This window comes from Cherax quadricarinatus, chromosome 24 (genome assembly GCF_038502225.1).
Source record: "Cherax quadricarinatus isolate ZL_2023a chromosome 24, ASM3850222v1, whole genome shotgun sequence".
In the NCBI taxonomy this organism is placed as follows: Eukaryota; Metazoa; Arthropoda; class Malacostraca; order Decapoda; family Parastacidae; genus Cherax; species Cherax quadricarinatus.
This window is the reverse complement of record NC_091315.1, coordinates 25,361,376-25,374,557: the sequence shown is the minus strand read 5'-3', so window position 1 is coordinate 25,374,557 and position 13,182 is coordinate 25,361,376. Positions and strand designations below refer to the sequence as shown.

Here is a 13,182-nt window from a genome sequence, read left to right as displayed (position 1 = left end):
GGAGTCTCCCTTGGAGGCGGAGATGAGAAACTGCCATGGCATAAGGGAGACCTTCTGTCTCTTTGAGGTAACGGATTTCCCGCTCGTTTAAATAGACCTGACAACGGCGAGAGTACGAAGGGTGAGCCTCATGACAGTTAAGGCAAGAGGGAGATCGATTGCAAGACGTATTAGAATGGTCATCGGCACCACAGACTGGGCATTCGGCGATAGATCTGCAATATTTCGCTGGATGGCCAAATCGCCAGCAATTTCTACACTGTTGTGGTGTAGGGATCACCTTTCGAACTTGTAACCGATGTCCTGCTATATAAACGGAGGATGGGAGTTCTCGGCTGTCAAAAGTTAAACGAGCCACATTGCTAGGGTATCGTCTACGCCCACGGGCAGGAAGAACGTAAGTGTCTACCTTGAGGATTGGGAGATCTTGGAGTTCCAGCTGTTCTAGAATGTCGGTGCCACATGTCTGGAAATTTTGTTGAACTATGGTATGGGGCAGAATAACGGTACCACTACAAGAATTGAGGGAATGATGTTTTTCAAGGGTGACAGGAACAGTATCTATATGGGAAAGACGAGAGAGCTCACGAGCCTGGGTAGCATTCTGTACGGTAATGATGCGCGTACCGCTCTTAAGAGCATGAAAAGAAATATCTTTACCAACATGGCGTAGGAGTGCCTTGCCAATACTATGGTCAGAAAGATAGGCAGTAGAGGAAGTTGGTCGTAAAGTGAAGAATTTAGTCCACTGTTCAGTCTGAAACTGAGCGTGGAAAGGTAGTGAAGGACGTGTCGATCGTTTCTGAGAAGAACGAGAAGGTGAAGGTGGAGAAGTATCATCAGCAGGTAATTGTCGTTGACGTTTAGGCGTGGGACCAGAGTTGGTCCGACGTGGAACGGGTCGGCGATTTGAAAATTGCCGCACCGTAGAGGGAGAGGCCGGAAGCATAGTCAGAGGAGAGCGAAGGTCTGATAAATCGAAGGAGTCAGTCGAGGCCTCAGTACCTGAAGCGGGTGAGGAAACAGCACCGGCAATAGGTACAGAGGCATGAAGAATGTCTGAAGAGTGGTCCAAAGATGAGGCGGGGTCAGAACGGGGTGCGGTATCAAGAAGGGGCCCGGGGGTACCAGGTTCATGGACTAGGGCTGCCATGGTTAGGTTACTTCTTTCTTTTTGTTTTTAAGAAAAAAAAAGAAAGAAGAAAAGAAAATAAAAATAAAAAAAAGAAAAAAAAAAGGGGGGACCGGGGAGGGATAGTTCCTAGGAGGAATGAAAGGGCCAGAAATCTCCCTCCGCGCCCAAGAGGACTCGACACCGCTAGTAGCGCAGATGCAGCATGGAACCCGTGCCATACCCTACCCTTCATGCCAGTAAACCAGCAATCTGGGATAGCAACCTCACATCTGCCGAGCTACCTCGGTGGACAAAAGAGAGGGCGGCCGGATATCCGCCACAAAGCATACCTCCTTCAGCCACCACCCCCGGAATCCGAAAGGTGGCTTCCAGAGATACACCCGTCGCCCAAAAGACACCCAAAGCTACTCCGGGATACCGGAGAGGGATCGGGACATCCCTAGGCAATCCAGATTCCATGGCAAACTACGCCACCGCCAAGAAACCTCAACGGAATGGGATGGACCCCGGTGTCCTTTCCCCTACCCAGGAACTAGCGCGCCTGTGGGAGAAATCACGAAGGCTAAAAAGAGGAAGGGCAAAAGGGAGGGGTGAGGAGGAGGAGGAGGAATGGAAAAAGGGGAGGATGGGGAGGATGGGATAGGGGAGGGGAGAATGGGGGGTAATTAGGTTCGGTCTGAGGAAGAAGACCGACAGGGCTAATTCCTCAGACCAAGAGCCTCTTCACCACGCCAAGGAGCCCCCCTTGAAGAGGAGTGAGGCCAGAAATGTCACTTAAGAGGACTCCTGTACATAGTGTACTTAACTGTAAATAATTATACATACATATTTATATCTGGTGAAGGAAATACAAGTTAAATATTACTGTTGAGTTTGTTTTGCTCCAACCCATTACGACTAGGTTGCAGGCCATTCTTTACCTGTGTTTGTAATAATGCACATCCACTAAAACTTCTGGAGGAGTATGGGAATTATCAAAAGTGAAGAGAACCTTGAATGTAAGGTTCTTGCTATACAGATAAAACATGACTTTGGGAATAGTGATGCTTAAACCAGTCAATAAATAATTCTGCTGTCATCCATGCTGACTTGTAAGTTGTTTTATCTGTACCTTGTAAAGCATGAGGAGTCTTAGAATGGTAAATAACCATGGGTCAGTCGTCACGTGAGGTCACAGACCCTTAGCTGCTTTGGGGATTAGCGTGGATGGTTACAAAGCATGGCTTGCTTCTGCAGTGTTTTAAAAATTGAGGAGGTCTTGCTTCTCCAGGAGGAGATTAGGAGGCTGAAGGTCCACCTCAATGGGTCTGGGAGAGAGTGAGGTGGCTGGAGTTGTGGGGAATGAGGCTTCTAGCAGTGAGGTGCAGTCTGTCTCTCGCTGTGAGGAGGCTGTAGGTGGGGAGGTAGCAACAACTACCAGCAGTGAGGTGCAGTCCAGCACCTGCTACAAGTGGCGAGTGGTAACCAGTAATGGGAGGAGAATCAGAATAAGGAAAGTTAAGAGTGAAGATCTGAAGGTAGGAAATCGCTTCTCTGTTCTTCAGGATGAATGTACTTCAGTGGCCAGTGAAGGTAAGGGTACTATTGCCCCTGCTAACAGAGGTAAGCGCATTCTTGTGGTTGGTGACTCTCATGTAAGATATATTGACTGTGCTTTTTGTAATAGGAATAAGAAGATGAGAGATAGAGTGTGCTTCCCTGGAGCTGGTGTTGGGGACATAGTTAACAGGCTGGATAATATCATGTCAGGTAATGGGAACAAGCCCATTATCTGTCTCAGTGCTGGTGGAAATGATATTGGGAAGGGTAGGAGAGAAGAGCTGCTAGATAAGTACAGGTCAGCTATAGATTTCATTAAGTCTAAGGGAGGGGTCCCAATCATATGTAGCATCCTGCATAGAAGGGGAGTAGGAAATGAATGGTTGTCTAGGGCAATTGGTGTAAATTGCTGGCTAGACAGATACTGCAAGGAACTTGCAATCCCATTCATTGACAACTGGAACAACTTTTATGGCAAACATGATATGTATGCAAGGGATGGGGTACATCTCTCTGGGGCTGGGGTGGTAGCACTTGCAAACTCAATTGAGAAGGCCATTGGTGAAATGCCTATGATTTTAAACTGATAGAAGATAGAGGTATGGGTGTGTGTGGGAAACAAGCAGGTTGCAACACTAGGGATGGAAACAGTAAATGTATAAAGGGCATTCAGCATGAAGTTATAAATAAAGACAATAGATCAGGTCAGCAAACAAAGGGGGACAGCAGAGGGCAGCAAGGGACTAGCTCCCTTAAGGTTTACTATACTAATAGCAGGAGTGTAAGAAATAAGATAGATGAGCTAAGATTAATTGCAAGTGCAGGAAACATAGATATTATTGCTATAACAGAGACCTGGCTCAATCTGAAAGATAGAGAGATGCCCTCTGAATGTCACATACAAGGCTATAAATTATTCCACACTGACAGGGTCAACAGGAAAGGTGGTGGAGTAGCGATGTATGTCAGAGACAATTTAAATTGTTGTGTTAGACAAGATATAAAATTAGAAGCATCAGCCACTGAATCTGTTTGGTTACAGCTTCTTGAGGGCCGAGAAAAACTAATTTTGGGTGTGATTTACAGGGCCCCAAATCTTGATAGGGAGTGCAGTAAACTTCTATGGGACAAAATTCGTGAGGCATCTACATACGAAAATGCTGTGCTAATGGGAGATTTCAACTATAGACAGATTGACTGGAGCAATTTGACAGGAAATTTAGAGTCAGGTGACTTTCTTGATACAATCCAGGATTGTTTTTTAAAACAGTTTGTGACAGAGCCAACTAGGGCTCAGCACACATAAGGGGGATTACCAACAGACCCCTGGCAGTCTTCAAGCTGGCACTGGACAAGCACCTAAAGTCAGTTGCTGATCAGCCAGGATGTGGCTCATACGTTGGTTTGCGTGCAGCCAGCAGCAACAGCCTGGTTGATCAGGCTCTGATCCACCAGGAGGCCTGGTCACAGACCGGGCCGCGGGGGCGTTGACCTCCGGAACTCTCTCCAGGTCCAGGTAAACTCCAGGGGAAATAACCTCCTTGACTTGGTTCTTGCCAGTAGGGAAACACGAATTAATAATCTTGAGGTTAATGATAAGCTTGGGGAAAGTGATCACAAATCACTCAGTTTTAATATATCATGGAATTCCCCTAATAATGGCAATCAAATCTCCGTCCCTGACTTTCGCTTGGCTGATTTCATAGGACTGAAAAATTACTTAGGTGGGCTGAACTGGAATGACCAGACTAAGGGTCAGGTAGGTGGTGATGGTTGCCAATATGACGCTTTCCAGGGCATAGTTCTAGCTGCTCAGTCAAATTATGTTCCAAATAGGGAAATCAGATCAAACAAAAATGATCCTAAATGGATGAACAATAGATTAAAATATCTGACTGGTCAAAAGAGAGGCATATATAGGCAAATGAAAAGAGGAGAGAGGCAATTAAGAAATCGATATATTCAGTTAAAGAGAGAAATAAAAAAGGGAATTAGAAAAGCAAAAAGAGATTTTGAGGTTAAAGTTGCAAAGAATCGAAGTCTAACCCAAAAGGATTCTTTCAGGTATACAGAAGTAAGATCAGGGACAAGATAGGCCCACTCAAAAGTTCCTCGGGTCAGCTCACTGACAGTGATAAGGAAATGTGTAGAATTTTTAACACATACTTCCTCTCAGTTTTTTACACAGAAGGATACCAGCGATATTCCAGAAATGATAAATTATGTAGAACAGGATGATAATAAACTGTGCACGATTAGGGTCACAAGTGACATGGTCCTTAGGCAAATAGATAAATTAAAACCTAACAAATCCCCAGGCCCTGTTAAACTGTATGCAAGGGTTCTAAAGGAATGTAAAGAGGAGCTTAGCAAACCTTTGGCTAATCTTTTTTCAACATATCACTACAAACTGGCATGGTGCCAGATAAGTGGAAAATGGCAAATGTGATACCTATTTTCAAAGCAGGTGACAGGTCCTTAGCTTCGAACTATAGACCAATAAGCCTAACCTCCATAGTGGGAAAATTTATGGAATCAATAATTGCCGAGGCAGTTCGTAGCCACCTTGAAAAGCATAACTTAATCAATGAATTTCAGCATGGTTTTACAAAGGGGCATTCCTGCCTTACGAATTTATTAACTTTTTTCACTAAGGTATTTGAGGAGGTAGATCATGGTAATGAATATGATATTGTGTATATGGACTTCAGTAAGGCTTTTGACAGGGTTCCCACATCAGAGACTATTGAGGAAAATTAAGGCACATGGAATAGGAGAAATTTTTTCCTGGATAGAGGCATGGTTGACAAATAGGCAGCAGAGAGTTTGCATAAATGGGGAGAAATCAGAGTGGGGAAGCGTCACGAGCAGTGTTCCACAGGGGTCAGTGTTGGGCCCCATGCTGTTCATAATCTACATAAACGACATAGATGAGGGCATAAAGAGTGACATCAGCAAGTTTGCCGATGACACCAAAATAGGCCGTCGAATTCATTCTGACGAGGACATTAGAGCACTCCAGGAAGATTTGAATAGACTGATGCAGTGGTTGGAGAAGTGGCAGATGCAGTTTAATATAGACAAATAAAAAGTTCTAAATGTTGGACAGGACAATAACCATGCCACATATAAACTAAATAATGTAGATCTTAATATTACGGATTGCGAAAAAGATTTAGGAGTTCTGGTTAGCAGTAATCTGAAACCAAGACAACAGTGCATAAGTGTTCGCAATAAAGATAATAGAATCCTTGGCTTCATATCAAGAAGCATAAATAATAGGAGTCCTCAGGTTGTTCTTCAACTCTATACATCCTTGGTTAGGCCTCATTTAGATTATGCTGCACAGTTTTGGTCACCGTATTACAGGATGGATATAAATTCTCTGGAAAATGTACAAAGGAGGATGACAAAGTTGATCCCATGTATCAGAAACCTTCCCTATGAGGATAGACTAAGGGCCCTGAATCTGCACTCTCTAGAAAGACGTAGAATTAGGGGGAATATGATTGAGGTGTATAAATGGAAGACAGGAATAAATAAAGGGGATGTAAATAGTGTGCTGAAAATATCTAGCCTAGACAGGACTCGCAGCAATGGTTTTAAGTTGGAAAAATTCAGATTCAGGAAGGATATAGGAAAGTACTGGTTTGGTAATAGAGTTGTGGATGAATGGAACAAATTCCCAAGTACAGTTATAGAGGCCAGAACGTTGTGTAGCTTTAAAAATAGGTTGGATAAATACATGAGTGGATGTGGGTGGGTGTGAGTTGGACCTGATAGCTTGTGCTACCAGGTCGGTTGCCGTGTTCCTCCCTTAAGTCAATGTGACCTGACCTGACTAGGTTGGGTGCATTGGCTTAAGCCGGTAGGAGACTTGGACCTGCCTCGCATGGGCCAGTGGGCCTGTTGTAGTGTTCCTTCATTCTTGTGTTCTTAAAATTGCCTGATGTATTACCCAGGGTTGTGGAGTTGGATTCCAAAGCAATTTTTGGGTTACTGGAGTCGAAGTTGGTAAAATGTACCGATTTTAACTCCTAATAAATTTAAATGGTATAGAATATAAAGTAAACAATAATTTAATCTGGAAAAGGAAGGGTTATGTACCTGAGTTTATTTCTTTTAAAATGGTTATTTATTAAGTTGTTTTAGGTGTTAATTGCTTTTTACTTTTTTGTAGTTTTAGCTTTGAATTCTTTTTAGTATTATCGAAGGATGTACTTCAGATTTTTTTAACTAGAAGAGAAAGATGTTTCTGACTCAGATTTTCTTTTATAGTTTCTTTTACATCCTATTACTTTATACTTGATAGTGTTTTTACAAAAATACAACCTTATTGTTCCCATTTTTCAAGTTTTATCCTTTGTTTAACTAAAGGTTACTGAATGTTTGTACAGTGGACCCTCAGTTAACGATGTCATCGGATAACGTAAAAATCAGATAACAACACATTTTTGCGTTAAAATATTGGCACAGTTAATGACAAAGAACTCAGTTAAAGTCATTCATCTTGAACGTGTCCGCATGGCCTGAGAGGCCTGGCCACTCCATGTACAGCCAGTGTGGCATTGTTTATTATAATTATTGTTATTGTTATTATTATTATTATTATTACAATACTGTATAAATAATCTGTAATTTTTATTCACATAAAAAAATAAAAGATTTACTGTTATGCATTATTGTAATAATTGTATAAATAATGTCAACCCATTCATGACTGCATATTGGAATGGACAGTGAAGTCATTTGTTTACTCTTGAACATTCCCAAAAATAGGGTGTTAGTGATGGCAAGGGTAAGTGAAGTAAAATTTACATCATAATTGGTGCAATTAGTTTCTGTTAAAAAAGTCATAGAAGGAGCTATCTTAATTAGTTACATAGTTGAAGATGACAAAAGTGAATTATATGTTCTCTCTGATATGATACCATCATATACATGAGAATCTATGTAAAATTATATTTCTTAAGGAATTTCAGGTACAAACTCTTGACATTTTGCATCTCAGCCATACCAAACATATGGCTTGCACACTGTATAATACAGAACACATATTCTTTAAGAGAGAATAAGGATAACTTGAATTAGGAAGTACCGCTTTTATTTGGTTTGCATTTTACTTTTTTCTTGTGAGTTTTTTGTTTAAAAGTTTCATAAGACTTTTACATTATGATAAATCAAGACATTAGACAGCCTCCCTCCCTTGATCAAGTTGACTTTATTGTGTTCCACTGTACTGTATTGTGCTCTTTAGCTTTAGTACAAAGTTTAACATATATCTGCACACAGTGTACTATTTAAGTTATGACACAGTATATAAAATAAACAATGGTTGAAAATTGGAATGTTATATCTGGAAGGCTATGTACATTAATCTCAGTAATTATCTTGATACATCAGGAACCAAATTAAATGAGGATCTTTAATTATAAGTAATTTCTGTGCCAATTACAATTAAATAATTTAAAATATTTTATTAGACAAAAATGATAACTGATATACAGGTATGAAACAACAAATCATATACAGTATAGTATACTGGTACAGGAGGGCCCCACTTATATAGCAGGTTAGGTTCAGCAACAGAGCTAGGCCTAAAAAATGCATAGTATACAGTACACACATTACTTACTTTAAAATATTTTTGTCCTTAGCTTATAGTGGGTGGTGAATATATTTAATAAATGAAGAATGAGTATAACTAAAAACCACCATACTGTATTAGCAAAATGCTGTATAGCAAAGAGCTGTAAACCTGGGCCCTCCTGTATATGCTCTCATTTACAAGTCTTCATACATTAAATACTTAATAACGTCATAGATTTAAAACACAAATCAACAAGTAATATGTAATGTCAGGTATGTCTAGGAGGATTTAACATCCCTGAGAAATGTACAATTGTAATTTATTTGCAGTAAAAAAAACTAAAATAATCCCTAGCATTACTAGCATAAAGAGTTCTTTATTTTAACCCCTTAATTCATCTCATGCACTCTTCATCACAATAAAATATGTTTATAAAGAAGGTTATATCAGATAAATACCAATAATATTAAAGCATTGACGTGTCCTGTATATTAAAAAACGCAGTTCTCTACATTGCACAAGAAAAATGTCAACTATCAAATTAAAATTTTTTTTTTACCACATTGGCCATCTCACACTAATGTAAGATGACCCAAAAAAAAGGAAACTTAACCACCATCACCCCTGCACCTAAAATCGGTACCTGACCAGCCGGGCTGTGGCTTGTATGTTGGATTGCGTGCAGCCAGCAGTAACAGCCTGGTTGATCAGGCTCTGATCCACCAGGAGGCCTGGTCACAGACCGGGCCGTGGGGGCGTTGACCCCCGGAACTCTCTCCAGGTCTCCAGGTCCAGGTCCTTATTCAATAGCTGTCTTTTCAGAATGTGTAGACATCACAATTCAGATGACCTTTTGATCAGCAACATCCCCACCCCTTCTTCAGCATGCAGGTACTGTACCTTTTTCCTACCAGGACTCAAGTTCAGCTAACCAGTTTTCCTAAATCCTTTTATAACTCTTACCTTGCTCACACTCCAACAGCATATGAAATTAATTTTTACTAACTACAATATCTGTAATGTATGATATGCTTTTGCCACTGCAAGAAATCTAACATGCATGCTACCAAAAAATAGTGTAGACCATAATTAGTAACACTCACCGTCATAATTCCATTGGTGTTGAAGGCTGTGAATATTAATGTGAAGGCTAGTCCCATTGTTAATATGCTGCAAAAAGTATTTTTCTCTTGCCAAGCACTTTGTTGCCCACCAAGAGAACATTTATCAGATTCTACATCTTGGTTAGCACTTATCTGTTCAGATACACATTGAGTTACACTTTCATTATGCACATCATCTGCCTCATCACATAGCAAGGGTCGTGCATCCTCCATGCTTTCTACGTTACCTGTGAAACTTTTTCTTTTTCGAAAACTCATTTCTTGTTTCAAACCTATGGTTCCATATATATCAAAAAAGTGATTATTTCTTATCTATGCATACTTTTCAAGTTTTCTAGTTTATTTTGCTTATTTATGAGATTCAAACACTGTTGATTATTTTCCTGTCAAATTTGTTTATCAGTATTGTAATTATATAATTAAATATATTTTATCAACTCTCTATAAAAGGTTTGTCAAGTAGAGAATTTGAACTTAAACTGTTCAATATGAATAACCTTGCTAAGATATTATCTATGGTACAGATATTCATTTCAACCAGTTAAAATATTGGATTAAACAAATAGTGTTCGGATTTGCTTTAGTAATGATAAAAAAATAATGTATACATAGATAAATTTAGTTCTGCAGATATTACAACTGACCAATGATTATTGTAGTAATTTTACAAACTAAAAATTTATATACAGCCCTAGTTAAAAAATTAATTTATAAAATATGTAATCAATAACTAACATATACGTGTACAGTGCTAGTCACGGCATTATGCCACCCCTCCCCCACACACGTACCACAACACAAACACATACCATGAAAGATTATAATATATATATATTTGCATACTTACTGAGGTTTTAATACTTGGTGCTCCATCCTTTACACTTAATCACGTCCCTCAGTCATGTAGGAAGATTCTCACACAAATTCTTGAGGGTTTGGGGAGGTATATTATTCCATGCCTCATGTAGAGCAGCCTCCAGCTGCGGGATGGAACTGATATCCTTGCCCAGTAAACTTCGTTTCACTATTGACCAGAGGCCAAGTCATTAAAGAACCTCACTTGACAGTCCTTAAGCCACTCAACTACTGATTTGCCGGTATGACATGGTGCACTGTCCTGCATAAAAACTGTAGCCCCACACTTGTCAAATGCCTCAGGTAAATTGTCACACAATAACTCCAGGTAATTATACTGGTTCACATACTGGTTTTTGGGAAGCACAATGAGTTCACCAACACTCTGAGCACTGCAACACCCCTAAACCACGAGCAAGTCTGGGTGTTTAGTGGTCCCACAGGTGTAGCGTGGGTCTAGCAGGTCACTACCTCCATGGTTACAGGTGACAGTGAAGGTTGCTTCATCACTCCAAAGTACTTCAGAACACTGTTGAGGATTCCAGTGAAGATATTTCTTTGCATACTCCAGCCTACATTTCTTCTGTGGCTTGGAGAGGATCGGTTCCTTAACCTGGTGGAGACTATTGTAGCTCAGTCCTGACACACATCTGTTAATAGTTCTCACAGACACCTCTGAGAGAAGATGTAGGTTCTTTTCTTGCAATTCTCTAGCAGTTATTTTAGGTGTACTCTCTAACCACTTCTTTAACACAGTTAAGGTACGAACAGATGTCTTCTTTGAGGGGCCAGGCCAAGGTTTGGCAGATGGTAATTCGACACCACCACCAGCCTTGAAATGCTGCACCCAGTTCCTCATTGAACGCTCACACACACCAACATTCCCCACTATTTGTTTCGTCTGGTGCCCAGCTTTGTGAAGTCCTATGATTTGAGCTATAGTTTCAGGTGTTCAAGACATCAAACATGTATAGCCCCAAAACCAAAGGGAATACCGGACAAAAGATGGAGCGGATGAGAGACAAAAGTGCAACACTTCCTCTTGCCATGGCAGCCACGTGAGCACTGAGGAGTCACTGTGGAGTGTGGCATCAGGCCGTGATGTCATGCTAACGGCTACTACCTGGCATAATGTACTGATAAAAAAAGACCCCCCTGTATGGTAGGCCTTTGATTTTCGTCATGGCATTATGCCAGGGCGCTCACCCGGCATAATGCCGTGACTAGCACTGTATAGTATTGGCTAAATACAGTGGTCCCCCGTTTTTCGTAGTTCCCGGCAATCGTAAAATTCGCCAATCATAGAGGTATTTTCGTATAAACATGGACTCGCTTTTCATAGGTTGACTCGCGAGTCGTAGTTCGTCCGGGACGTGTACCCACGGCGTGAGCCAGGGCGGCAGCCAGTCTGGCATTGTTTACCAGTGAGCGAAGGTCCCCTCACGTGCTCCAGCGAAATATTTCATAATATTCCATTTATTTTAGTGCTTGCAAGTACTAAATAAGCTACCATGGCTCCAAAGTAAGCTCCTAGTGCCAAGCCTGTGGTAAAGAAGGTGAGAAATACGATTGAATTTAAGAAAACCACCATTGAACAATATGAAAGTGGTACAAGTGTGGCCGAACTGTCCAGGATGTATAAGAAACCCTACACAACCTTATGTTCCATAGTGGCCAAGAAAAATGAAATAAAGGATGCTGTTGTTGCAAAGGGAGTAACTATGCTGACAAAAATGAGATCACCAGTACTGGAAGAGGCTGAGAAGTTATTATTGGTGTGGATAAATGAGAAACAATTAACAGGAGATACTCTTATGACTTCGTTTATTTGTGAAAGGGTTAGGCAGTTGCATGAAGATTTGGTAAAGAAATTGCCTGCAAATAGTGGTGAAGTGAGTGAATTTAAGGCCAGTAAAGGCTGGTTTGAGAGATTTAAGAACCGTACTGGCATACACAGTGTGGTAAGGCATGGTGAGGCTGCCAGTTCGGACCACAAGGCGGCTGAAAAATATGTGCATGAATTCCAGGAGTACATAGAGGCTGAAGGGCTGAAACCTGAACAAGTGTTCAATTGTGACGAAACAGGCCGCTTTTGGAAGAAAATGCCAAAGAGGACCTTCATTACACAAGAGGAAAAGGCAATGCCAGGACACAAGCCTATGAAAGACAGGCTGAAGCTAATGTTCTGTGCTAATGCTAGTGGGGATTTCAAAGTGAAGCCATTACTAGTGTACCATTCTGAAAATCCCAGAGTGTTCAGGAAAAACAATGTTATGAAGAGTAAATTGTGTGTGTTTTGGAAATCTAATAGTAAGGCATGGGTCACGAGGGAAATTTTTGTCGAGTGGTTCAATGAAGTGTTTGGCCCTAGTGTGAAGGAGTATCTCCTGGAAAAGAAATTGGATCTCAAGTGCCTGCTAGTAATGGACAATGCACCTGCTCATCCTCCAAACTTGGATGACCTAATTTTCGAGGAGTTTGGGTTCATCACAGTAAAGTTCTTGCCCCCGAATACCACTCCTCTCCTCCAACCCATGGACCAGCAGGTTATTGCAAACTTTAAAAAACTCTACACAAAAGCAATGTTTCACAGGTGCTTGACTGTGACCACAGACACTCACTTGACCCTAAGGGAATTTTGGAGAGAACACTTCAGCATCCTCCATTGCATAACCCTTATAGGTATGGCTTGGGAGGGAGTGACTACCAGGACCTTGAACTCTGCCTGGAGAAAATTGTGGCCAGATTGTGTCGACAAGAGGGATTTTGAAGAATTTGGGACTGACCCTAATGAGCCTATGTCTGTTGTAAAATCAATTGTGGCACTGGGGAGTTCCATGGGGTTGGATGTGAGTTTGGAGGATGTGGAAGAATTGGTGGAAGACCACAATGAAGAGCTCACTACTGAGGAGCTGCAAGAGCTTCAGCAGGAAGAGCAA

At 41.1% G+C, this 13,182-nt stretch overlaps 1 protein-coding gene across 2 annotated transcripts in view; it reads right to left on the bottom strand.

The window, feature by feature from the left end:
- Positions 1-13,182, bottom strand: part of LOC128690860 (UNC93-like protein MFSD11) — a 184,683-nt gene that overhangs the window by 131,466 nt on the left and 40,035 nt on the right. Inside the window, exon 1 of one of the 2 annotated variants that reach the window (XM_070088274.1) lies at positions 9,368-9,771. The exons of the other annotated variant lie outside the window; for it this stretch is intronic. Coding sequence (XP_069944375.1) covers positions 9,368-9,646 — 279 coding nt within the window. The 5' untranslated portion in view covers positions 9,647-9,771. Of the gene's footprint in view, positions 1-9,367; positions 9,772-13,182 lie in introns of those variants that run through there. 2 annotated transcript variants of the gene reach the window in all.